The sequence below is a fragment of the Muntiacus reevesi genome, chromosome 2 (assembly GCF_963930625.1).
Source record: "Muntiacus reevesi chromosome 2, mMunRee1.1, whole genome shotgun sequence".
NCBI classification, from domain to species: Eukaryota; Metazoa; Chordata; class Mammalia; order Artiodactyla; family Cervidae; genus Muntiacus; species Muntiacus reevesi.
Window position 1 is genome coordinate 223,838,136 of NC_089250.1, and position 24,667 is coordinate 223,862,802.

At 49.3% G+C, this 24,667-nt stretch overlaps 1 protein-coding gene across 2 annotated transcripts in view; it reads right to left on the reverse strand.

The window, feature by feature from the left end:
• MBTPS1 (membrane bound transcription factor peptidase, site 1) overlaps nt 1–24,667 on the reverse strand; it is a 44,452-nt gene that overhangs the window by 2,889 nt on the left and 16,896 nt on the right. For both annotated transcript variants that reach the window (XM_065925104.1, XM_065925105.1), the window contains exons 7-21: nt 24,127–24,243; nt 23,616–23,683; nt 19,981–20,083; nt 18,932–19,083; nt 17,520–17,681; nt 14,134–14,278; nt 10,731–10,919; nt 10,342–10,514; nt 9,767–9,882; nt 9,044–9,200; nt 8,193–8,317; nt 7,427–7,504; nt 4,723–4,863; nt 2,814–2,945; nt 1,940–2,066 (exon numbers count right to left, since the gene is read on the reverse strand). In XM_065925104.1, coding sequence (XP_065781176.1) covers nt 1,940–2,066; nt 2,814–2,945; nt 4,723–4,863; nt 7,427–7,504; nt 8,193–8,317; nt 9,044–9,200; nt 9,767–9,882; nt 10,342–10,514; nt 10,731–10,919; nt 14,134–14,278; nt 17,520–17,681; nt 18,932–19,083; nt 19,981–20,083; nt 23,616–23,683; nt 24,127–24,243 — 1,985 coding nt within the window. The remainder of the gene's footprint in view (nt 1–1,939; nt 2,067–2,813; nt 2,946–4,722; nt 4,864–7,426; nt 7,505–8,192; nt 8,318–9,043; nt 9,201–9,766; nt 9,883–10,341; nt 10,515–10,730; nt 10,920–14,133; nt 14,279–17,519; nt 17,682–18,931; nt 19,084–19,980; nt 20,084–23,615; nt 23,684–24,126; nt 24,244–24,667) is intronic.

The window sequence follows — 24,667 nt, forward strand, 5'->3', positions numbered from 1 at the left end:
AACCCTGCAGGTGAATATACATGAGGCTGTCTTTTTATTCTCACAGCGCTCTCCTGTTCTGGAATTTAACTACCCCACAGTGATCCTTTCTCGCTGAGCAGCTGGGGTGACAGAGCTCCACATTATCATTTGAGAATTCCAGAATGTCCTGGTGGGAGGACAGGTTAGCCTCGTGTGGGGCTCCTCGTAGGTCTGACCTCCTACAGCTGCTCACAGTATGGACGCCCGACACCCAGGAACGACACCAAGAACTGCATCCCGGTTTCCAGGACAGAGTGAACACCTGCACTCAGCACTGAGCTGATAGACCCTGACCTTTCCAGGGCTGACTGGGGTTGTCTGACATTGTTTTGCATCTCCTCAGAGATTCAGAATCTAGACCCAGATCCAGGTCGCTGAGGACTGAGAACAATTTCCAGCAAGAAGTGAGATAAAGGTGGGGCCTGGTGGGTGTTTTAAGCAGAAGGAATTCCAGAGAGCAACAGTGAAAATCAAATTCTAGGGGCAGCACAGCAGCAGCACCCTGATGGACCAGGCTGGTACGTGACGGGCTGTCTGATGGACACGCAGATACAGGACACTGTCACCTTCCTCAGAGCCCTGAGCAGTACCATGGAGAAGAAGTGGGTTTCAGGAACCTTTGCCAACAGCGACTGTCCACTGAATGTGAACTGCTGACAACAGCTGGAATTAAAGTCTGGTTTGAATGTTCAGATAATGATAGGTTATAAATAAATGAGATATAAAAATGGAATCTTATCAGAAAATTTTAAATGATGGCATGTTAACTGGAATGGAAAAGTACTCAGTAATTAAAGTTTCAGGAAGAAACTGCTGACGAGGAGACAACGTGATGAATATCCGATGCTGTTTCCTATCGAGCATGTTCTAAAGATGACATGGTCAGTGAGAGGTGCACTCAGGACTTCTGTTCATGACGACAGCTTCACAGGAAGCTTCTGGGCCTTCTGCAGGCATCTCCCTCCTCGTGGCTCACCGTGGAGATGGCAGTCTTGTGCCCTGCCACACACACCCCAACACTGTACATGCTGAGACCCAAGTCAAGTGGGCAGCTGATAGGGGAGAGAAGGCAGGAGCCACCTGGAGGTGATCTGGCCATGTGTGTGCGGTGTGCTGCCCGTGAGGGAGACAGGGGCTGGCAACACCTCTCAGAGGAGGAGGAGCCGTGAGGGATGCGGGGTCTCCCACAACCATGCCCAGAACATAGGGCCCCGCGTCACTGTACTAGGACCTCAATCCTCCTTGCCACAGCAGGATATTGTCCTGCTGGGGCCAGAGACACCAAACAGAGAAACAGGAGAGGAGCAATCTAGAGAAAACAGGAACCAGTGGACTGAGTTGGCTCTTCTGCCTGAACAGAGAAACAGCACAGATCGCTCAATTTTGGCTTTTAAAAGGAACTGATACAAATGAAGAGCTCAAGCTTGACAGCCAGATGGAGAAGCAGGCAGATCAGTGTCTGGGCCTGTCACAGTCTGAGGTCACTTTACCAGGGACAACCCAGCACAGGTGAGGGCACAAACATGGCTCCAGGTCGCCCCAGGGGGACACAGAAGACCCCATCTGTATTCCAGAACCAACACCGCACACAGGCGCACTCAACTCCCAAATCTCCAGCTTAAGGAGTCAGAGCGACCCTTCCAGGGACACGACTGTCAGATCACAGCTTTTCAAGCAAAAACCAAGCAAACCTCACCAGAAGGCTAATTACCAGAGCTCTTTTTATGCACAGTACCACCAGGGTGCGTGATTCTAAAGGTCAATACGGGGGCTCGCTAATTTAAAAACCATCAAAAATGACAAGCTAGATTTGATTATTCAATAATGATGTCAGTAAAATTCCATTCTCTCTTATTAAAAAAGCAGCAATGAATCATAAACCCAGCAGCAGAAGTGGAAAATCACAGGAGACACCAACCTGGGAGCCGTCTCGTTTAAAGGCTGTGGCTTGGCCCACGACAGGTGCGGACAGGCCGGCAGCGCGCGCGGCTCCGGGCCTCCGAGCCGGGCCTCTAGGACCTTGGAGTACCGGTGCAGATGGTTCCCTGGACAGCACCCACCGACAGGCCATCATTAAGAGGAGGCAGGGGAAAAGAGACGTCGTTAGCTGTTGCTTCCTCTAAAGTGGCCACACTACACGCGCAGCAGCAGCCGGGCCCCCGCATACCTGTAACCACACACACATGCCTACACTCAGGAGTCTAACCTGTAGATTAATTCATGGAAATAGCATCTCTTCAAATATTTAATACTCAAACCAAAAAGAAAATCTCCATTTTCAAAATTCCAAACTCCTTTTGTATCTCAGATCGTGCTGCCCCTTACGGTAGCCACTGCCCACACACGGCTACTGAGCAACTGAGAGGCTGGGCGCCACGTGTTTACATAGTAATATTCTGGGGACGAGGGCTGCACAGTTTCATCACAAGGAACTGCCCGTTTTTTTACTCTGTAAACGCGGCCAGTGGGAAGGTCAGAACTGCACCGGCTCATAACACGCGTCCACGGACAGCCTGGGAGGCGGGGCTCAGGCCGTAAGGGCTCGCAGACCAGGCTCCGCTGAGTGGCCCCCCACTGGGGCACCTGGGCCCAACTCTTCCATGAACTTGGAAGAAGTATCTGCTTTCCGGGTTCTAAGGGGACTCAGAGTAGTCCCTGTGAAGCCACTCCGGCCCAGCGCCTGGTACCTAGTGAGCGCGCAAACCTGCTGACCACTCCTCCTCAGAGCCCTGAAGCCATGTCCGTCTCAAGTGAGCCCGCACCCCGAACCTCCACCCCCCGAGGCCGCTCACCTTCCATCCTCTCCGGGGCTGCCAAGCCTGCTCCGCTGGGGGGGCGCTGCCGAGCCCCTGAGTGGCTGAGGCTGGGGGGCGTCACCCCGTACGACGTGAACTGCAGGAGCGCATCCAGGAGCCAGAAGCAGTCTGCGGGGTCAGCAACACACTGCTTAGGAAGTAGACTATTTTATTTTATTTTTTTTAGGAAACAGACTATTTTAAAGCAGCCTCTACAGGAAAACTAAAGTGAGCCCCGAACAAGGGGGAAACGGGGTGGGAAAAGATCAGGTCCCAGCACGGCCCTGAGTGAGACACTCGTGTCCTCACAGTCATCGGCTGCCAACGGGGCCTCCTTTCAAGGAGGCCAGGCTGGCCCAGAGGCTCGGGGCTACACGAGCTGCCCATGTACCCCTCAGCTCCGGGGCCCTCGTGACAAGGATGGATGGGGTTCCTACACGGACAGCAGGACCACATGATACCGCTGAAAGAAGCGCTGCTTGAGAAAGGGGGGCCTGGTGAGAGGAGAGGAAAGCGAGGAGCGCCCGCAGGCTGTCCTGGAGGAGGGCAGAGCCAGGACCGCCACGTGCGTCCGGAGAGGTGGGCTCAAGGTCAGTGAAAGTGCAGACTAGTGGTTTGGGCTGCCCTGAGTCAGTGGCCCCAACCACAGAGTGGGAAGACAGTTATCTTGGGAACGTCGCTCCAAGTCCTGTGCTGGGCTGGGCTCAACAAGCCCCTCGTGCGGTCACGTGGATGGACTTTCCTCTCAGGAGACCGAGGAGCTGCACTGGCTAAACCTGGATCACTGCCCCCACCAGCTTCTCCCCGCGGCTGCCACATCCCCCAAAACCAACACGGACAGGAGGAGGCTCACAGAAAGGAGAGGGGATGGCAGGAAGCGCCTGTCCCCCAACAGAGCCTGAGTCAAGTGCTCACAGCTCCAAAAGCTCCTCCAGGCGGCCACAGGGAGTGTGGGACAGGACAGGCCCCCAACCACTGCAGGGCCAATAAAGAAGCTTCCCAAGACCTCAGGTCTGCAACAACAGTCTCCACAGAAATAAAACATTAATCTTCTTTCAACTATAACTTACCTTCACTTTTGATTTTTATTTAAAAAAAAGAACCATATTCTAATGCTTTACGTGAAATGGTAGGAATGCAGTCACTTATTAAACTTCTCATCACAGAGCGGGCAAAGGGAGAGAGACAGGGGGAGAGGTGCACCCCAGGCAGGAGGCCAGCTACGCTCAAGCCACCTCGCCCCTCCCATGAAGCCTGGTCATCACCTGCCCGTGAGGACACGCCTCCCCCCGCCCCCCGCCCCCCTGCCCCAGAAGACTAGGTTCTGGTCCTGGTCTTGTCGTCGTCTCCCCAGCAGAACACTCACACCCATCCACCCCTCCTTTACAAAGCAAGAGAGAGACAAGTCTGTGTCCAAGCTCATCCTTCAAATGTGAAGGACTCATCAGGAGATGCTAGCAAAGAGGGGTGCTAAGGACTATGTGCCCCCTCTCTGCCGCCCCCTCACGCCCAACAAGGATACCACATGCCCCTCTCAACAGCCGAAACTCCCAGGTCTGGCATAAGGGCCAAGTGCTGGGCCCGCAGGAAAGGGGTGGTCAGATGCGAGAGGGGGCCTGCAGAGTAGTGCCAGGGACATAGATGCCAGAGAGGGGGCCAGGGAGGGCAGAGACAGTAACCACGGGCCTCCCCCCCACACGTGGTGGGTCTGCCATCCGCCGGCCTCTGGAAGGCCACAGTTTCGTTTTGCTTATTAAATGTGTCTAGCCCAAGATACCTATCGAAACACCCCAAGCAGCCGCTACCTATTCACCAGCGTCTCATGGGGGCCTGTTTGGGGACCAGCGCAGAAAATGCAAAACGTCACAGCCACCAAGCCCACCCGCTCAGCTGCATCACCGCTCACCCTTCTGCCGGTGACTGTCGTCCAAGCAGTTGGAGTCTCCGTACAGCACGACACGGCCGCCGCCCTCAGCTGGGAGCTGGTACAGCCCCAAAATGGGGACGTTTTCAACCACCACTGTTTCCTGCTTCAAGACCTCCAGTCCTGAAACAACACAACAAAACAGGAGTGAGAACTTCTGCGGGGGAATGAAGGACGTCCCAGCTGCCCCTTGACTTGCCATTTAGTCCACATAACAAAACGGAAAAAAAAAACCACACCAAGATAAAACATGCAGTCACAACAGTGCAAACTTTTAGGATAAGAAAACAAAGTATAAAGTGCCACTAATTTGGGTTGTAGCGAAATTCGCATATGTGTGTATGTATATTCCCATAATCCTCCTTTTCCATTTTCACATAAAATGATGATACACGGTATTCACAGTCCTAAAGGCATCACTTCTCTCTTTTCATCCCCCAAGCACAAATTTTTGTCCCTTCTTATTATGCTGATAGGCTATGTCTTCAGACTACACACACACAAGGGGAAGCGCCCCCTCAACACACAGGTACCTATGCAGTTATACACACTGATACCCAGGCTTCATGTTTAGTAACAAAAGCTATGACAATGACACTCATCTTTAGAACACATGCCCACGTATTTCTGATTTAAGGTATCTGTTACCTGAGTCTCACAAACACAGTACAAATGCTCCAACAGCAGAGCTTCCCGCCTCTGCCCAAACCGACAACTCACAACATCAACTGGACCAAGACGACACTGCACAGACACCACGGCAGCTGCTGCCAGTGACACCAGCTCATAAACAGAGTCTCAGACCCTAAAGCAAACGCGGCCGTGCACTGAGATGACGCACACCTGCATCCAGCGTCTACCCCGCCAGTCACTCTAAAACATGTGGCTACAGGAACGCAGTGCTTCCTATTCTCTGCACATAAGCCCCCAGGAAACCCGCGGAAGGGAACACAGGATTTTCTGTCAGAGGGAGAGACAGGGCAGTGGAACAGATGAAGCAGGGAACGTGCACACAGCACTGCAGCCTGGCCTCGTGGTCTGACAGAGCTCTGTCTCTAACAATAGGGTCCTTTTTGATCCAGCATAACCCAGATTTTTAAATTCCTATTTTGTACCAACAAGATTATTCAAGCAACTTAAAGTCTGTTTGGAAATAAAAAGCCCTTTAAAAAGGATTCCAAGGTAATTAATCTTTATTTTCAGACTAGCAGAACACCAAAGTATGCACCCTTAACCTACTTCCTCTCGCCACAAAATGAAGAGCTACCAGATACCAAGAGGCTGACAAGGAGTCCATGGCCTTCACCTGGGGGCGGAGGGGGTGTCCAGAAGCAACACGGCCTGGTGAACAATGGAGCTCAGAAAGAATCACTAAGCCACAGTGCACTGTGCCAGGGGACTGGGAAAACAGGATCATACATGTGCTTAAAAGTTAAAACATAATCTTATGAACAGAGAACTACTCATTGACTGACTTCTCGACTGGAAGGAAGGAACCCCTTCCAGACAACACAGTAAATTTCACCTTGCGAACAGAAACACAATAAGTGAGAAATCCTGACTTCTTGTCATTCTCTATTAATGAAACTGTCCCTGACTTCAACTACAGAAAATGACAAACATTACAATGAAGGGGGCTGCCATTCTGAAACATGACAGAAACATCAAGCTGCACAAGGAGATGGACCCAATCTGCAAGTACCCATCACGCGGTCACGTGATAACCTCGCAGGTGAGAGACACAGGGGCGCGGGGCTGCAGGATGACCACCCCGGGCAGGACGGGGGTGGCGGCACCTGCAGGAAGGGCAGAGGCGCCCCAGCTCCCCCTGCACCCTGACTGCTCTGCGCGCCAAGCACGGTCACAGCACCGATGCTGGGGACACAGCATGGCTGACCTGCCAGGGTTAGAAAAGAGGAACTGAAAGCAAAGACCTTTCCTCCCTTCTAATCCTTCAGAGAATTTTACGAGATGACTTTGTATTACAATATTCTTTATCTTCACATAGTTAAGACATTCAAAACAGTCAACATTTCTCTAAAATTTTAATTATCTGGCAATCACAGAGTAGAACAATTCATAAATAGTAACAAAAATTTCAAGCAATTTTGAAGGTAGTTTAAAAAAAAACACAAAAAACCCTTACCAATACCCTCTTCTCCTATAGGAAAGTCAACTTACTTTGCAGTGCTCACTACCCATGTATTCTAATTATCAGCAAGAGATGGTTGAACCTTCCTAGGTACCTCTAGAACCATCACACAGATGTCTTACCTGAAGTACCATACAAACACTGTGATGAATTTTTTAAAAATCCAAACTGCTAATGGAGAATGGATTTCTTTTCTGGTGATGAAAATGTTCTGGGACTAGGTGGTGGTGATGACTGCACAACTTGTGAATATACAAAAAAATCACTGAACTGTAGACTTTAAAAGAACGAATGTTATGGTAGGTGCACGCATGCATGCTAAGTTGTTTCAGTCATGCCCAACTCTTAGGGACTCCATGGACTGTAACCCATCAGGCTCCTCTGTCCATGGTGTTCTCCAGGCAAGAAAACTAGAGTGAGTTGCCATGCCCTCCTCCATATGGTAGGTGAATTACATGTAATAAAACTGTGATTAAAAAATTAAGAAGAAAGAAAGAGAGAAACCAAAAAGCATATGAATAGCATATTCCATACCTTGGTCCTTAAATGTCTGTGTTATCACGATGCCATCTTCTGGAAATTTAGCAATGCTGCACCCTGACGCGTAATACACTAGAATAAACAGCCGTTCAGTTAGAACCTGGAAACACTGAAGGCATTCAGCAGCAGCTGCTCATTTACCTGGATGCACGCTTTAGACATTATATATTTACTAAAGCCATTCCAAATCTTAAGAGAGGAGCTACTATTATTGCCTGGTCACACAAACTACAAGTAATAATCTCAAAATTCAAGCTAAATTATGCTATTAATCTAAGGTTTCTGGGCAGATTAAAGAAACTGGAGCTGTCACCCTCGGGACAACCTAAGTCAGGACGAGCAGTAGGTGACAATAATGCTCAAGATGTTGTTCCAGAAACTAGTCACCAGAACAAAGGGGGATGGTAGGATACTTCTTACGTGAGGTATGCAACGTTATTTCATAAATAGAATTTCATAAATAATCAGAGACCTGGGGAGTGTTCCTTATTTGGGAATATACAGGACACAAAGAACCAAAACTAGGAATGCTGGCAGGAAGTATTTCATCTTAAAAATCTGGACAAAGACTGGGGGAGCACCCAGAATTACAGGTGTCTTTGTGAAGACACTGCACAGTTCTTTCCACAGGCCTTGCATATTTAGGTGACAGCACGTTATTTTCTCTCTCTCTGAAACTCAAGACTTCAAAGACGCACGGCATCTGCAAGCCCACCTCTGGGAATGACGAGCCCTACTAAAAGCAAACACAAAACCTTACTGTCATGATTCGCCAAGGTAAAGTCCCCCTCGTACAGGCCATCACTGAATGCCATGTTCCAGACTGACAGCAGCTCATTCAGGGCTGGGACGTTGGCTCCTCCGGTGTCCGGCATCCACCACTGCCTATGACAGGGACAGGGCCTTCGTGAAGCACTTGAGGCATCCCACAAACCCGTCATATTTTGAGAAAATCAATTTCTCCCACCAGAGGCCACTTCATCCACACTAGGCTTCACCTAAAACTAACTGTCCTGGTTTGAGTAACAGCACAATGTAAATGCTCCAACCAGTGTACAGAATAAACCGAAGCCCAATTTATTTCATGAAATGCACCACATTTAGCATAAACACACACACACACACAAAAAAAACATAAACACACTGCATATACAGCCTAGACCTTGAGAGGGTCAGTGAAGGAAGAAGGAAACTTATGAAGTTCAAGTCACAGACTCCGAAGAAAGAACATGTATCATAAGGATGAGACGTTCATTAATACACTGGAAATTTGTCATCCATAACCAATCTACTGCAAGATTTCTTTAAATAACAGTTCTTTTGGTGCATTTAAACATATACAGTAAAGAGGAGATGGAAGAACAGAAAAGAATAAACAGAAATTTAAGGCTCCAATGTCTTAAGATCAACAAAAACAATGAACCCTTTCAACCAGTACTTGGTTCAATGAGCAGCTGACTTTCAAGAGCATCTCTGCCAAAGGAGAGCTTGCCCTAACCAGGCGTCTGAACCTGCATGATGGCCAGAAAGGTCATCACTCTAGGTCTCTGCTGTGGGATTTAGTTCCTATAAAGTCAGATTTCTTATCCAAATACCAATTCGTGTCAGTACCTGGTGTTTTCATCGTAAAACTTGACTTTCCTCATCACAGATGTGTTGTACCAGTCACTGAAGACAATGAGTGAGAGGCCGTTGTCCACGTCCCTCCGCAGCTTGGCCACCTCCTCCGGGAAGTACTCTTCCTCACTGTCCACCATGAGCAGCGTTCCTGAGGGACAGGGGTGAGAACGGCCATCTCACCATTTCAGACATGTGGTTTTACACTGGCCTCAGTATCACAGCTACTGGCTTCTAATATTTTGTCCTGTGTCCCTATTCCACGTCAGAAGGGAGTGTAAAGAAAGGATCAGGGTCTGAAAGCATGTGGCCACTGGCCAGCTGTGGCCTGTTTCACTGGTGATGACCTACCTGAGGATATTTCACTTACTCAAAAAGAAGCAAAATTCTGTGCTAGAGTTTCTTTTGATTAAAAAAAAAAAATCAACAACCTATTGACCAGAAACGTATTAATACATATTTTGTTACTCAAACATTACTGACCAGAATGTTTCAATTTTTACTTACATAACAAATCATAGGCCACAGGCGTTACTTTCTGCAAAAATCACCTAGTCAATAATGTTGATGCTAACATAACGAAAGTGTACCAATGTTCTTGTCCCCAGTAATCCTGAGGGTTTCACATTTCAGCTGAACATCAGGAGCATAGACCCTAGCCTACCCCACCCGTCCCCAGCCAAGCGAGGCAGCCTGCCAGCACCTCGCATCACTCACCATACTGATTAGCATCAAAACACGTAAAGGGGGAGCCGAGGACTTCAACGAAGTAGCCCATGCTCCTCAGGTGCTGATACATGTCCCTGAAGTTGGTGTGGATGTGGTCACCGTTCCTGAAACAGAGGAAGCCTAGCACTAACCCTCCCAGTCCTTCCACGGATTGAAGGCCACATGGCTGCAGGGTTCACTTCCAAAGGAACAGCTTCACCGCCCAGAGGGCTGGTCCATTGGTATGAAAGCCAGCCTTTCAGACCAGCTCGCACTGGGCTGCATATAAAGTAGTGATAACAGGAAATCACCCGCATAGCATAGACATGAAGGAGAGAAAATGACGAGAAGATATGGCCAAAGACATGTTTTGTAAAGAGCACCAAAGCATCACTTTAGTGGTGGCACAGACGTAAAAGGCCAGCAAGCAGTCACCTGTGCTGCACAAACTCAACATGGGCATGCAGAGATGCTGACAATGAACCATGGTGGCCACACAAGGCAGCCTTACATGCCTGCCACGGGTCACCTTCACTCCCGTCCCAGCCTGGCGGGGAAGGACAGGGCAGGGGTGATGGGCTCACCAGTCCAGAGGGTCGTTCTTCATCCTCAGGTTGTCCCGGGGGAAGTAGCCGGGTGGATAGCGCAGGTTGTGGTATTGGTCCCAGAGGACGCGCTTGCTCCGGGGAGGGGCGGGGATGATCTTCACCTTGATCGGCAGCTTCACTGTGGACGTCTGTTCTGCACCACTGTTTGACTGAAGGAAGAAAAGAATTCTGAAACAGCCCTTCTGCTCAGAAGAAACGTCTTAGGCCAGAAACATGGCACACAACAGCCCACTTGTGCCTCCTCACCGTGTAGGTTGTGCCCCCAGGTGCTCACCAGGCCAGGACCCACACGGCCTGTGTCTCATACCCGAGTGCCCAGCGCTCAGCCCAGACCACCTTCCCACCAGCCCCCCAGGCACACGTACGTCCACCTCTGCCGGGGAAGCCACGGTGACCATGACGTGGCCCTGCGCGACGCCTTCCCAGGAGGCGGCCTTCTTGGTGACAGAGATGGAAATGGCCAGGTAGCCAGACCAGGGCCACAGCACTGAGGAGTAAGAGAAAGCGACCTCGATGTTGTCTCCGTGCTGCGGTAAGTAGGGCTGCCACTCGGGCTGCAGGAGGAAGAGGCAGAGGCCCGCGTGAGAAGCTCGGTTCCCAGCTTACCCAAGTCGGTGTCTGAGAAACACCCCACTGAACAGGTGGGGTGAAATGTAAGCAGACACTGAGCAGCCCGTCACCAAGGCCGCCCGCACAGGGTCTGGACCATCATCCAGCCTAGAAACACTATTTTTGACAAACTCCAGTTTTAAAGACAAATCTACTCCCCTCCAAGCTTTAAAAAAGGGAGGGGTGGGGACACACATGGTTTGACAAAGAACTCGTTTCTGACAGAGAACTAACATAAAAGAAAATGCTCAAATGTGGGGTTAGATCTCAGCTGTGTGCTTAAAGAACCAGACTACTTAAAAGAAATAAAATAATAAAAAAGACACGGATATAAGCTGTGACCAATCAGATTCCAAGGCCAGTGACTGGGCGGGCAGGGGGCCCAGGAGCCCCCAAAAGAGCTGGCCACGCTGTGAAGGAGACCACCCGCCAGGTTCTTCAGGCTCGAGGAAGAAGGGAAGCCTGAAAGGAGAGACAGACAGCGGCTCTCACAATGAACCAGTACGTCAAGCTAACTCCCTCACAAGCTAGAGAACAGTAATATACTTCCCAGGAGAGTAAGCATATTAAAAAAAAAACTGAAAAAGAAGAAAAATATTCATGGGATACAGCATCACAGACAATGAGAAAGGACAGGGATTCTGAATAAGTTCTTTTGAGACTGGTGGTTAACAACTGAGAAAAAAATGAACTCTCATCCATCTCTTGTAACACACATCAGATTGACTCAACACAGATGAAAACATTAAATATTTAACAAGCATAAAAGAAAAGTGAGTCGAAAATAAAACTGAAATTTTCTTATATTTCTGGAGAGATGAGTTTCTAGTTTTTTTAAAAGAAAAAAATCATAAAAAATGACAATAACAACTACATGAAAAAGTGAAACCTTTACCAAACCATCCCCTCACCCCAAATTTTTAAGCCACCTCTAATATTAGAGAGACAAGAAACCAGTAATTTGGGCAATCTTTCAGCATGACACACAATAATGGTGCGAAGATGACAAGGACAACCTAGATTCTAGTGAAAAACGGGTCAAGAAATGAAAAGCTAATTCACACAAGAGAAACACAGTCATAAACAAACATGCAGACCCCCACCTTATCAATAACCAAAAAAGTACACATTAAACAAGGTACTCCCTATCCCCTGTAGATTTAAAGTTATAAGATGAACCACATAAAAACAAAAGGTTCATCAACTGACAACGTGGGGTCTATCCACATAATAAGGCACCATCAGTCACAAGAAGGAGTGACGCACTGATACACACTGCGTGTGGATGAGCCTTTTAAAGACCGCACTCAGTGAAAGAGGCCAGTCACAAAGACCATGAAACCTGTGATTCCGTTCACAGGAAACGTCCAGAAAAGGTAACTCCATGAAGACCAAGTGGATTAGGAGTTGTCAGGGTCTGAGGCAGAGGAAATGGGAAGTGTTAACAAGGGTCTCTCCTTCCGAGTGATGAAAATGTTCCAGAATTACACAGTATGAGACTTACATAACTACTTGCGAATATAGTAATAACCACTGAAATGCACAATTTAAAAGGGTAGCATTTCATGACATGTGAATTTTATCTCCATTTTTTAAAATGTCATGCAATTGGGAAAAAAGAAAGTACCACCAGACACCGCCCACTCTGTACACCATCAGTAGCAGCCTCAAGTGATGGACCTCTTCTTCTGGAAACAATCTGTTATTATGTCCCGAGAGCCACAGTAACATTCACGTCCTCTTACTTGGAATTCTAACCCAGGGAAATTATGTTAAGGATATAATTCAGAACAAAAGAAAACCAAATATACAAAGATATTCAGTGAAGTATTTACAGGTGAAACAACCTTGTTCAAGTAAGAATAGAAAGCAAATTATGACTTAGCAGTTTCATGCAATATTAAACAACCATTACAAAGATCATTAGCATTTATATGTAGTAATATTTTTAAATGCTTATAATGTGAGAACGGATTAAAAAAAAACACCACTACATTTTTGCCTACCACACAAAGATAACTAAAAATATCCTTTTCAGATAAGGGATAGAAAAGATTCTTTTTTTTCCCCCCTCCTAAGCAACTGACTTTTATAAATCTTACAAAATCAAAAGAAATGTACTTTCTGGGGATTTCCCTGGCAGTCCAGTGGTTAAGACTGTGCTTCCCCTGCAGGGAGCAAGGGTTCAACACCTGGCCAGGGAACTAAGACCCCACATGACACACTGTGGCCAAAAAGTAACCAAAAAAAAGGAAAAAAAAAAAACCATTTCTGTGATATCTTCATGAAAAGTAAAATCCTGCCATCAAGACATTCTGCACCAATCCTGGTGGTCCAGTGGTTAAGAATCCGCCTGCTAGTGCAGGGGACACAGGTTCCAATCCTGGTCTGGGAAGTTTCCATGTGCCTCAGAACAACCAGGCCCATGTGCCAAAACTACTGAAGCCTGCATGCACTGGAGCCCGCGCTCTGCAACGAGAAGCCACCTAAGGGAGGAGCCTGCACACGGCAAAGACAGAGCAGCCCTGCTGGCGGCAGTTAGAGAAAGGCTGTGCCCAGCGACAGAGAGCGAGCACAGCCAAGAATACACAGAAATCAGATGAAAGGGAGCCGGGAGACGAAGGGCTCAGCAGTGACACGGAGCAAGGAGGGAACAGTGCTGGGGGCACTGAAGCCATTTAGGTACAGTTATTTAAACAGCTACAGCAATCTGTTACAAAATATGACTTGAACTTTCTTTTTAATAGTGATTCTGTTCATATCTGGGGCTAAAATCACTTTTCTGTTCTTTTTCCCTATCCTTTTTTGTTGTAATACTGTTTATACAGTAAATATAAGACAAACTACATAAACAAAATTCAAATAAAGACCATACCTTCTAAATACAAACACCCATTTGTACTCATTAAACAATAAAATAATTACAAGTGGGCCTTTAATCATTGGTGATTAACTGTTAAAATGAGGACTCAAATGCAATTAGCTGATTCAGGAACCAAACTCAAGACGCCAAGTACAAGCATAGCAAATTGGTCTCATCACTGTATCTCTGACCTAACTGCAAAGGCCTCAGAGAAACCACTGCTTCCCACCCCAGCCGCGGACAGGAGGAAGTCTGGGCCACGTCTAGGTCCCCCACCAGCCAAAGGGCAGTCTCACCTTGTCCACGATCCTCCCCGTGACTCCCATGCCATTGAGGATGGTGACGTTGACGATAGTCGGCATGCCCCCATAGTAGATGGGCTGGGAGCAGTAGGGCCACATGTAAGGACACTCGGTCAGGTCGATGTAACTGGGGCTCAAACTGAAACAGACAGGACAGTGTTGCAGGAGACGGAGTCGGGAACAGCAATGACGCGGCACAACCACAGCAAGAGTCATTAGTGCGGGTCTGAGTCTCAGCCAGGCCCAGGAACCTGGCCTCACAGCACTCCCTGCAGTGAGGAGGCCTCCAGGCCAGCCGGCCTCGCCCGCGGCACAGTGGGGTGCGTGGGCATCACCTCTGCCCCACAAGCCTGGAGCCTGCAGCTGGGGAAGAACAAGTACATGAGCGGCCCCAGGGAAGACTTGGACTCAGTCTCAAGTCATGGGGCAAATATGGACTTTCAATAACTGGACCTGGGATAAATGGGTGGCCATTTGGTAAAAGATAAAATTATATTCACAACTCACATCATACATATTGGAGTAAACCCCAAATGGAGTAGAGTCTCGAGTAAATAAAAGAAAGCAACAAGTAGCAGAAAACAGGGGTGAGTCTCTCCTTTACCTCAAGGCATGTGCTTCAAAATCCAGGGGCAAAAACAACAACGGACAAACTAACACAGCAGTTAAAATAGAAAAGACTGCACGGCCAGAAACACTTTTACGACAAAAGGCAGCTAATAAACTGGGAGAAATACCTGCAGCAAAGGGTTACTTGCCCTAATATGTAAACAACACTTAGACCAAGGGACAAAAACCCCAGAAAAAAAGAAAAATGGTTGAAAGAAATGAACAAACACATCACAGGAAAGATATAGAAAAAGTTCTTACCTACAGATAAAGTGTTCAAACTCACTCAAAACCTGAGATCTGCAAATAAAAGCAACACTAAGGGAGCACTTCCCATGTGTTAGACAGGCATGAAGTACGGCTCTGGGCAGACAGGCCAGCGGTACCCCCCGGGCACCCTCTGCTCACGGCCTGGTCCCAGCAACCCTGCTTCTTTCTAGGAATCTTCCTGCAGACACACGTCCAACAAAACTAAGACACACAGACACAAGCAGCTAAAAATGACAAAATACTGAAAACATTTTAAGTGCCTATATATAGACATGTACTTGAAAACACAAAGGTATCCACCCTAGGAAGCTATAAAAAAGGAGAAGCAAGATCTCTGTGAATGGATACAAAGTGATTTCCAGGATACTGTTACATGAAAAAAGTACAAAAGAGTATTTACAATAATGTATCCTTCATGTAACAAAGGGGATACATAAGAAAATAGACATGTATCTGTTCATTTGTGAAAAAAGAAATGCAAGAAGGATAAACCAAAAACACCCGGCCTTGTTACCTGCGGGGCGGGGGAGCAGAACAGAGGGGTGAGAGGACCACACCTGGCGAGGTGCGCTCTGTGCAATTCAGACCTTAGAGTCACGGTCCTCTTTCACAATACAATACATAACTAACTGAAATCAACCAGAATGTAGTGGGAATCCAGAAAGAAACACACATACTAACCAATGAACTCAACTATACTGAAATTAAGCAGCAAAATCAGACTGACAGGGCCTGGTGGGAAGGAAGGAAAGAAATGGACTGAGGTCACAGACAATATGATTACGTTCTATAAATGTAAAAAGAACTACCCACAACTGCCATCCTCTACTGAGTGAACTTGTGTTTACCAGGGTACGAGTTACTGCTCTAACACTTTCCACATGTGCGTCCTAGGACCGCACATGTCATCAAAGAGACATGGTGGAGAGTGACAGTCAGGCTGCCTGCTGCTGGAGAAGGATAGCCAGCGAGAAGACCCGGTGAGGGGCCGTGAGTGGGACAGGAGACAGGCGGCATCACAGACACAGACAAGTACAGGAGTGTGTGTGCGGACACTCGCCAGCTCGGGCTGCAGAAAGGACCCAGAAACAAGCAGGAGCGCAGCCGCCAAGAGCACACCTGCAGTCAGGCGTCCATTTCTAAACCCACTCTCCAACTGAGGACCAGGGCTGCTGGGACAAGAACTGATACCCACAGCGGGCACAGAAACGCTACGAGTGGACAATGATGGAGACACGCTGAAAAGATACAGGAGCCAAACAGAAGGAGCTCCAGAGAGCCAAATCTGGGACAACAGGAGCAATGAAATAAACAGACATTAATGGATTACAGTCAGAGTGAAACAAGGATCTGTGTCCATGCTGATACAACTGAAATAATAAACGAGAGGAGGACAGCACTTCCTTGCAGCAGAATTTCAGCTAATAAATGCACAAGGAATGAGAGAAGCAGAAAATCGCCAGGGGCAATCTCTACATAAGAACCATTAGAAGAAAGAACCATCTAAGGATACTAAACGTAGTGATGGAAGGTTTGGCAAGAAACAAGATCATCTTCAAGTGTGCCCCCCCAAGACACTTTGCAGTCACAGCGACAGAGAGCCCCTGCAGTGGACACCTGGCACTGCACCTCCTGCTGCCCAGCCCCGCTAACCAACACCCCAGACAATCCACCACGTCTGTGCCAGGGACCGAGCGCAGCAGGCACTGGAGCAGCCCAGCCCTGGGGACTCAGCCTCCTCTAACGGTGATCTTAATTCAGGGATTCTCCGGGACGAGGAAAGATTTCAGACCTGTGCTGGCTTGAGGGTCCTCTCCCCACTTCTCCCGCCTCCTCCCCCTCATCCTTCATAGGCCCCTCCCCCAGGAGATCTCTTGGCGTCCGCTTCCTGGAGGGTCCAGGCTGACACATCACCTAAACCTCAGGATGCAGGCAAGCACCACCAAGAATAAAAGGAAGGGCACTGAGCCAACGAGCCCACCTGGAGAAAACCAAGGACACATGACAACTAAACACAACGTGGATGCTGGCCTGGATCCTGGACCAGGCCGAGGACGGGATGGGAAAAATCTGGGCGAAATTCAAACACAGCCTGCAGATTAGTAGATGGTACTGCATCAGTGTCAACTGCCAGGCTATGCGGCGTGTGCGATGGTTAAGTAAGATGCTAACACCAGAAAAGCCAGTGCAGGGTTGGAGTCCTGATGTACAATACATGAGAACATCCATATGATTTTTGCAAAGTTCTGTAAGTTTAAGGTTACTTCAAAAAAAAGTTTTACTAAGTAAAAAAAGCAGGAATTCATTACTTCAAATGGCTGACATTACAAACAGAATGTGGGGAGGTGGGGAGCAGTCCTGACACCCCAGCAGAAGCAGCAGCAGGAAGCTCCCCAAGGCCCCCAAGTCTTGTGTGGTGGGGTGGGTTGTGTTTTGAGGCAAATAGCCTGTGCTGAGGGAGCCCAGGAAGAGGAGAAAGGCCTGTGCACAGGCACACCGACCTGGCCTGGGGCTTGTAGCTGTTGAGGATCTGATAGGCTCGGAGGAGATCCAGCTTGCCGTGGCCTTGCTCAAACATGTTGACACCGGGAAGCCGCCGGGCGGATGCAATCAGGGCCTGCTTCATGCTGGCTGGGTTCACTAGTTCACGTTTCTGGACTGTGCTGGGGGGAGAAGTACATATTTGCTCATCTGCTCTTAGCAAAAGAAGGAAAACCAGACCATCCCTAACCCGTAGCAGTGCAATCACACGACCTCCAACCTTGATGGGATCTTCAGTAAAACTCATGTAAGACAAGGGCAAACATGCTCATTTCTGCTGCTGCCTCAGGACTGACCACTTACCTCCTTCCAAGTGGCTGTGAGAACACAGACTCTGGGCTCATACTAAATTGACCAGGAAAACATACTTTCCTACTAACTCAATACAGCTAACCTCAGAGGTTGCAGATAGGAGTTACAGATTCCTGACAGGTGGACACAGCCTGGCTGGGAGAAGGGGAGGATGGAGATGGGTCCAGCAGGCACTCGATGCTGCGTGGCCTAGAGGCATGGCCAGGAGGGAAGCCCACTGCCCCCCAGGCCTGTTTTGTCTGGAGGCCTGTCTGGGATGCGCCACCCTGGTGGGTCGAGTCTGGTGGAGGGATCATCATCAGAACACAGCTGGACTCAGGCAGCAGCACCCAGACCCTCTCGCTTGCTTTAGAACACCAGCATTAAAACACGTGCGTTTGTGTACCTACAAGTTATAAATACAAGTAAACTGTGGCTCGCTAAGTGCAGAGAAGAAATCCAGTAAAGAAAAATTCACTCTCCTCAATTGCTAAGTATTTTTCTATGAGGATGGTTGGTCTTAAAGTGTTACTGCGTTTTTTTCTAACAGGTCTAGATGGGACGCTGACTTCACGAGACGTGAGGAGAATAAAGTGGAACTTTTAGCAGAAACAAGAACTGCTCACAGCTCAGCCCCAGGTGGACGCCCTGCTCCTCCTGTCGACCAAACAAGACCAGGCCCCAGCTCCGGCTGCTCCTGGGGCTCTAAGGCCAAAGCTGAGGAAGCGATTCCCCGTGGCCCGACATCTGCACGAGCTGCTTCTCACACTAAAGCACTGCTAACCCCCAGAGGAGCCCTCCCTGCTGCAGGGAGGAGGAAAGCAAAGGCGTCCTCCCTGAAAACATCCTCCTCAGAGAGGCCGCGGGGCTGGGAACGGAAGGCACCAAGGCCTCCCCTCCCGCTCCTGACAGCAGGAGACCAGACAGCTCCATTCTCTCACCAAACACCCATGAGAACTGTCAAGACACAGACCCTGGCTCCTCTGCAGAGATGGGCTGAGGCCCTGTGACAAGCTGGTGAGCAGCAGGACTCAGTTCCTGGCCTGCTGCTGCCCACCCCTCCCAACCAAGTGACACTCACCTCACCAGCAAGGTGACAGCACCAGCCACCACTGGGGAAGCCACGCTGGTCCCTGAGAGGGCCCGGCACCCCCCTTTCACGCCTGAGCCCCGCACTCCAGCGCCATAGGTGACAATGTCAGGCTTCACGCGACCATAGCCTCCAGGCAGCTCCTGTAACAACAACAGTATGGTCTCTACCAGGCCCCCGCGTGGGCACACAGCCCTGAGCAGTTATGAGTGAATGAAACCAGAAACGCCATCAGCTAAATAGCCTGAGCATGGTGCTGGTTTTCACCCGAAATTCACTGCAATTCAGAAGAAGCTTAAATGATCATACAGAAAATAAAATTATTTTTGTGTTTTTATAATGACCAACATAATGCAATGCTCTACAATCTTTAAAAAATGAATATTTAAAATTTTGCTAACATGCAAGACTAGAAACTGATTTAAAGATGACTTAAAAACTAGAAATATGTTAGAAAAATCAGCAAGTTAAAATTAAAAATTAGGGGAAAAAAGACACATTTTCTTAATAAAGTAAAAAGTTACATGATATGACTGTCATTTCAATCTATCACCAGAAGGAAAAGAATGACTTAGAACAGTCAGTGTAGCCATACAAGCAACCTAGGATAAGATTTTAACTGAGAACTCTCTTAAACCTCCCAGAAACTGGGGGAAACGAGAATTCCATTGGCACTTATATTCTGGAAGAAAGAAGGACACATGTGAAGTGAAAACTTCCTGGCTACCACATATAAATGGACTCTGGACCTGCACATGTGGGACACTGAGCAAAGATGTCTTCACCTGCAGCTGTGCAGATTATTCGGGAACATTTCTCAAAATGCCATTAAAACACTTGCCTAGATAAAGGCCAAGGACACAGAAGGTGGGTGAGAGGACCAGGAGGACAGCGGGTACAGGTCACGGTGCCCGGCTACCATCTGAGGAAGCATCTCCTCGGACTGGAGGGTGAGCCAGCTGCATAATTACAGCTCATGGAAGTACACACACACGTGTGCACGCGCACACACACTCCAGCAGGAAAGGAGCCCCACATACCCAGGTGGTCATTCCCCGCGAGGAGAAGCGGGCGATGTTGTCCTCAAAGTCAATGCCACCCACTCCGATGACATCCATCTGGTCAGCAGGGTTGTTCAGAGTGCTGCATGGATGCACAAAAACACAAGGGGAGAGGAACCATTTTAAATGAAAGAGTCAAACGAGGGCACAGTCTGAGTCTGCAGCAAGTGCTCCTGCGACATGGCATGTGGCTGCGGCCCTGTCCCGCGCACCGCCGCCTCTGGCGGCTCAACCTCCTCATACCTAGGCACCCTCTACCCTCCGTCCTTCCCTCCCTGTCGGCTTATCACCCTCCCGCCCCAGGCTCACGTCTCCCTCACTACTGCCAGGCGTGAAGGAACACTCCCTCTGAGCTTCACAGCACCAGTCACCGTCACGGCACCACCTATGTACACACTCTCACATCACCTCCCAACTGCTGCAAGTGCATCCTCCTGCCTCCCCAGCTTGAGTCCAGATCCAGCGGAAGGAACTACAGCCATACACGTACCCCTGCCCCCGTCAGAAACAAAGTTCTCAACTGGTCTCGGGCAGGAGTCCCCTCCCTCAGGGCAACTGTGGGGGCCACTCATCTCTCAGCAACCTGAGCTCCTCAGGGAGACGACACAGATGCACAAGGGAAGACCGTGCAACTCTCCCCAGCACCTCAAGGGCACGAGATCTACAAAGAAATGACGGTGAAGCAGGGAGTGACAAAATCGCTTACACTATGGAGTCAAGGCAGAAGTCAAGACGAAGCTGAACTTTTTAAAGTATAAGACCACCAATTATGGAGCTTTGTCTATTTCAGCTCCACCACCAGTAAATGAACTCCTGAACCACAACTGGTTTCATGCAGCTGAAATGACATCAGCAGGATTCAACTGTTTTAACCCACGAAGTCAATCCTGGCATCGCCTCCCTAGCTCACCCACCACCAACACACTACCAGCTGGTTGTACAAAGGCACCAACAGTGATTTTTCAGTTGGCTGACAGTGAAAGTTTACAAATTTCTGTGACATCAGAGAGCAGATATTAGAACAGAAATCACCTGCAGAACTTCCCACTCAAGCTAGTACCAAAGAATGCCACCTTCTGCTATCCCTCTCCCTGCCAACCCCACACTCTGCGCTTTAACCCTCAACACACAGAGGAAAGCACCGAAAAAGCTCTGGTGGCACTGAAAAGGGGGATGTGCAGCACAGACTCCCAGGTACTGTGAAGTCCAAGTGTTAAGGGGGCGGGACCCCAGAGACCTCCCGAAAAGGGTACCCGTGGAGGTGATCAGGCAGTGTCAGGCCTACAATACACAGCTCGGCTTCTTAGTGCATTACGGTCACCTGCCCTGCCCTATCCAATGCCCAGCAATAAGCCACACCTACTCAGGCTGTGCCCTGGCGACCGGGTACCACCCTCGGCCTGCCCAACAGCTGGTGGACTCTGGATCCCATGAGGCTTCATGAGCAAACACAAGTCTAACACCGGGGCCTCCACTCCTGGGATCCTTGCTAACACGCTAAGCACAAGCAGCTCTCTGATTAGAGGCTCCCACATGTGACTGCCCACAGGAGTCACAGAATTTCAGAACAGTGACCAGTGTGTACAGAGCAGTCAGGATGGCATGTGGAAGAGCTGGTGTGAATGGAAAGGCAAGCCAAGGGTGTGGGGCGGCAGGGGCAGTCAGCAGCAGGAACAGGTGATGGCAACTGAAACGTGGGGTCACCAGGGAGACCCGGGGAGGATCGGGACTTGGGCAAGACGTGCACAGGTGAGTGAGCAATGAGGCCACAGCTGAGGAACTATGCCTGGGCTGGACCAGGCCCCTCATCCAATAACCTACGTAAGGTGTTACCGGGACACAGTCATGCCCACTTGTCCACACACATCCACACCACCTTCACACTACCAGGCTAGGTGAGCAGGTGCAACAAAAACCACATGGCCCACAAAGACTCCACTGTTTTCTGTCTGCTCCTTTCACAGAAAGTCTGCCGACTCCAGGCTAGACTACACAAGACCTTGAAACCCAAGGAGAAGTTGAGATCTGACCAGGGAGTAACGACCCACTGCAGATCCTTAGTTAAGGAAACTGCTTGACTACACTTTAACAACAGAAACCCAGAAAAGGGGAGAAAGGAACAGTTACTGCTCACAGAGGCTCAGTGTTCAAGGTGCTTTCCCTTGGATGTCTCATTTCATCCTCACAGCCACCACCCTGAGGAAGGTCTCATGCCCTCTGGAGCCACACGGAGTGGACAGGCCTCAGGAAAGCAAAGGCCCCTCGGCCTAAGGACAGTCAGACCTGCCTGGCTCCGTCCCACATCACCCATGCAGGGAGGGGAGGGACAGGGAGACTGAAGGCAGGAGGATGGGCTGGAAACCGACAACCTGGGGGTGCTGAGCTGTGGATGGCTGGCCTTGAGCAGGGACATCAGAACTGGGGGAGTGGTAAACGGACAAATATTAGAAAGAGAGGACAGGAACGCCTAATGAGAGATTGCTAGGTAACTGGTGTCTGTCACGGCGGAACTTAGTTGGGGATGTGTTTTGCCACTCACACTCGTGAGTCACAACCTGGACCCACACAAGGAGAGTGCGATCAATGAAGGAACTGAGGTTGGAACCGTGACCCGGAGCATCATTAATTTCACAGAGTTCAGCCTAATCCTCTGCCCTGGACAGTTTCACCCGTGCTGTCAGGGTTCCCGAGGCCTGCTCCGTGCAGCCACACAGCCAGGACGCCACACGAGACAGCACGCAAGCTCTGCAGGGCACGAGCACACGGCTGTGCCAGCGGCTCTCCTGAACTAGGGCACACGGGGACAGGACCGTGTGTTCGGTCCTCCCCGGCATCACCGCAAACCCCCTGCCACAGCACTGAACCGCACCCAACCCAGGAACCCGTCAAGGACAATGGCAGACGCCCCATGCCAAGAGTGTTAGCCCAAGACATTACTACAGACGTAATCTACAGAAAAAACTCGAAGCTACAAGCAGAAAGGAAATTCGGATCTCTAACAGATACCGCCTATGAACCGGTGAGTACTGCCCGGACCTCCAGCCACTCTGAAGTGACCTGATGCACCAGAGCAACCAGCGCAAAGGGATGTCTCAGGGACACTGCTCTCCGGCCCCTCCCACCTGAGCTGGTCCCTCCCGTCTGGGCCCGTCACGCCAGCCTGCACGCTCTCCTCTTAGTTTCGTTGTAGCCGCATCTTTTCCTAAAAAGGCAGGCGTCTCGTCTTATCTACCTCCTCAGCCTGTGCCCTGTGCACAGTGGGTCTCAATAAATACTGTGAAACCCACTTATTTCTAGCAGATTTACTCTCCTAACTGCTTGTAGGAGTAAAAAGAGTAGAATAAAAACGCTAGGCCTCCAAATCGCTATTTCCAGTAAAGATGAAAAAAAAAATTAAACAGAAACGAGACTGTCCTTGAGTCACAACCGCTGGAGTGTGTGGGTACCTGGGATTCATTACTAAGTCTTTTTTGTGTGTTCTGAAAATTTCCACAACACAAAGATTTAGATAGATACAAACAGTTGCAGAAAAATACAGAGACAGACAGACAACAGTGTTTCCGTTATTTCAGGAAAAAGACACCTGTAAGGTTATTCTCATCAGAGATACTTACCCATAAAGAGGCCCGTCATTGCCAATAGCAGAAACCATGATGACATTGTTAGCTGTTAATTCCCACACCTACAAAATTAGCAAGCATTTACTTATAAAAGGACATCACTTTTAGACAATCAACATATAACTGTCCAAAAACAACCACAACTTTCAAAAAAAATGCTAAAAATAAGAGATCCCTGGAAGTGCAACACTGGGCAGTAGAGACGTGGTATGTCTGGCAGCCAGCGTGTCAGGAAGGGAGACTCCAGGACGCAGGTCCCTGCGGCCCAGCGCAGACCCGAGCTTTCCTGACATGTCCAGAGGGGACGGGCCTCATGCTCAGGTCAGAGGCACCAACACGGCACCGTGACCTGCTGCCCACACAAGTCTCTACAGCTCACGTCCTCAGAGCTGTCCCCATGTGGGTGACAAAGCCACCGGCACACTAGACACCAAGCAAAGTGGGGGAGCGGGAGAGCAGGAGTCGCCACCAAACCAGCACAGTCCCCTGCAGAGACAGGACCAACCTTGTCGACGAAGGGGTGGTCCATGAAGTCGGGGCCGCCAATGCTCAGGTTCAGTACGTCAATCTTCTTCAGGATGGCGTAGTTGAAGGCATCCAGGAACCAGGACGTGTAGGAGACCTGGCCATGTGAAAACAGTGCTTTAGATATTGCAGTGGAAGTCTCCAAATACCAGACTCCTAGCGGCATGAAGCATTCACGTTAAACTTCAGAAAGAGGTCCCAAGAACCACGAAGGCTCTACCATGTAACACCACTACACCCAGAGCCTCCACTCCTCGGGCCTGGACATCGGGGAGGGCGGGGTCCCAGGTCCTGTCCTGCCAGGTCTCACGTCCAGCACCTGCCTGACCTTACAGCCTGCCTGCCTGCCCAGGGGAGACCCCAAACTTCTAGTTGCCGCTCTTGCAGAAGGACTTGTCCTAAGACACATCTATTCAGTTAAGTGTTTTCAAACAGTTAAACATATTTGTCTAATATTCTTTATTCCTAAACAGACTGAACGTCATTTCACAGAATTATTTCTCTGATAGTTATTATTTCTT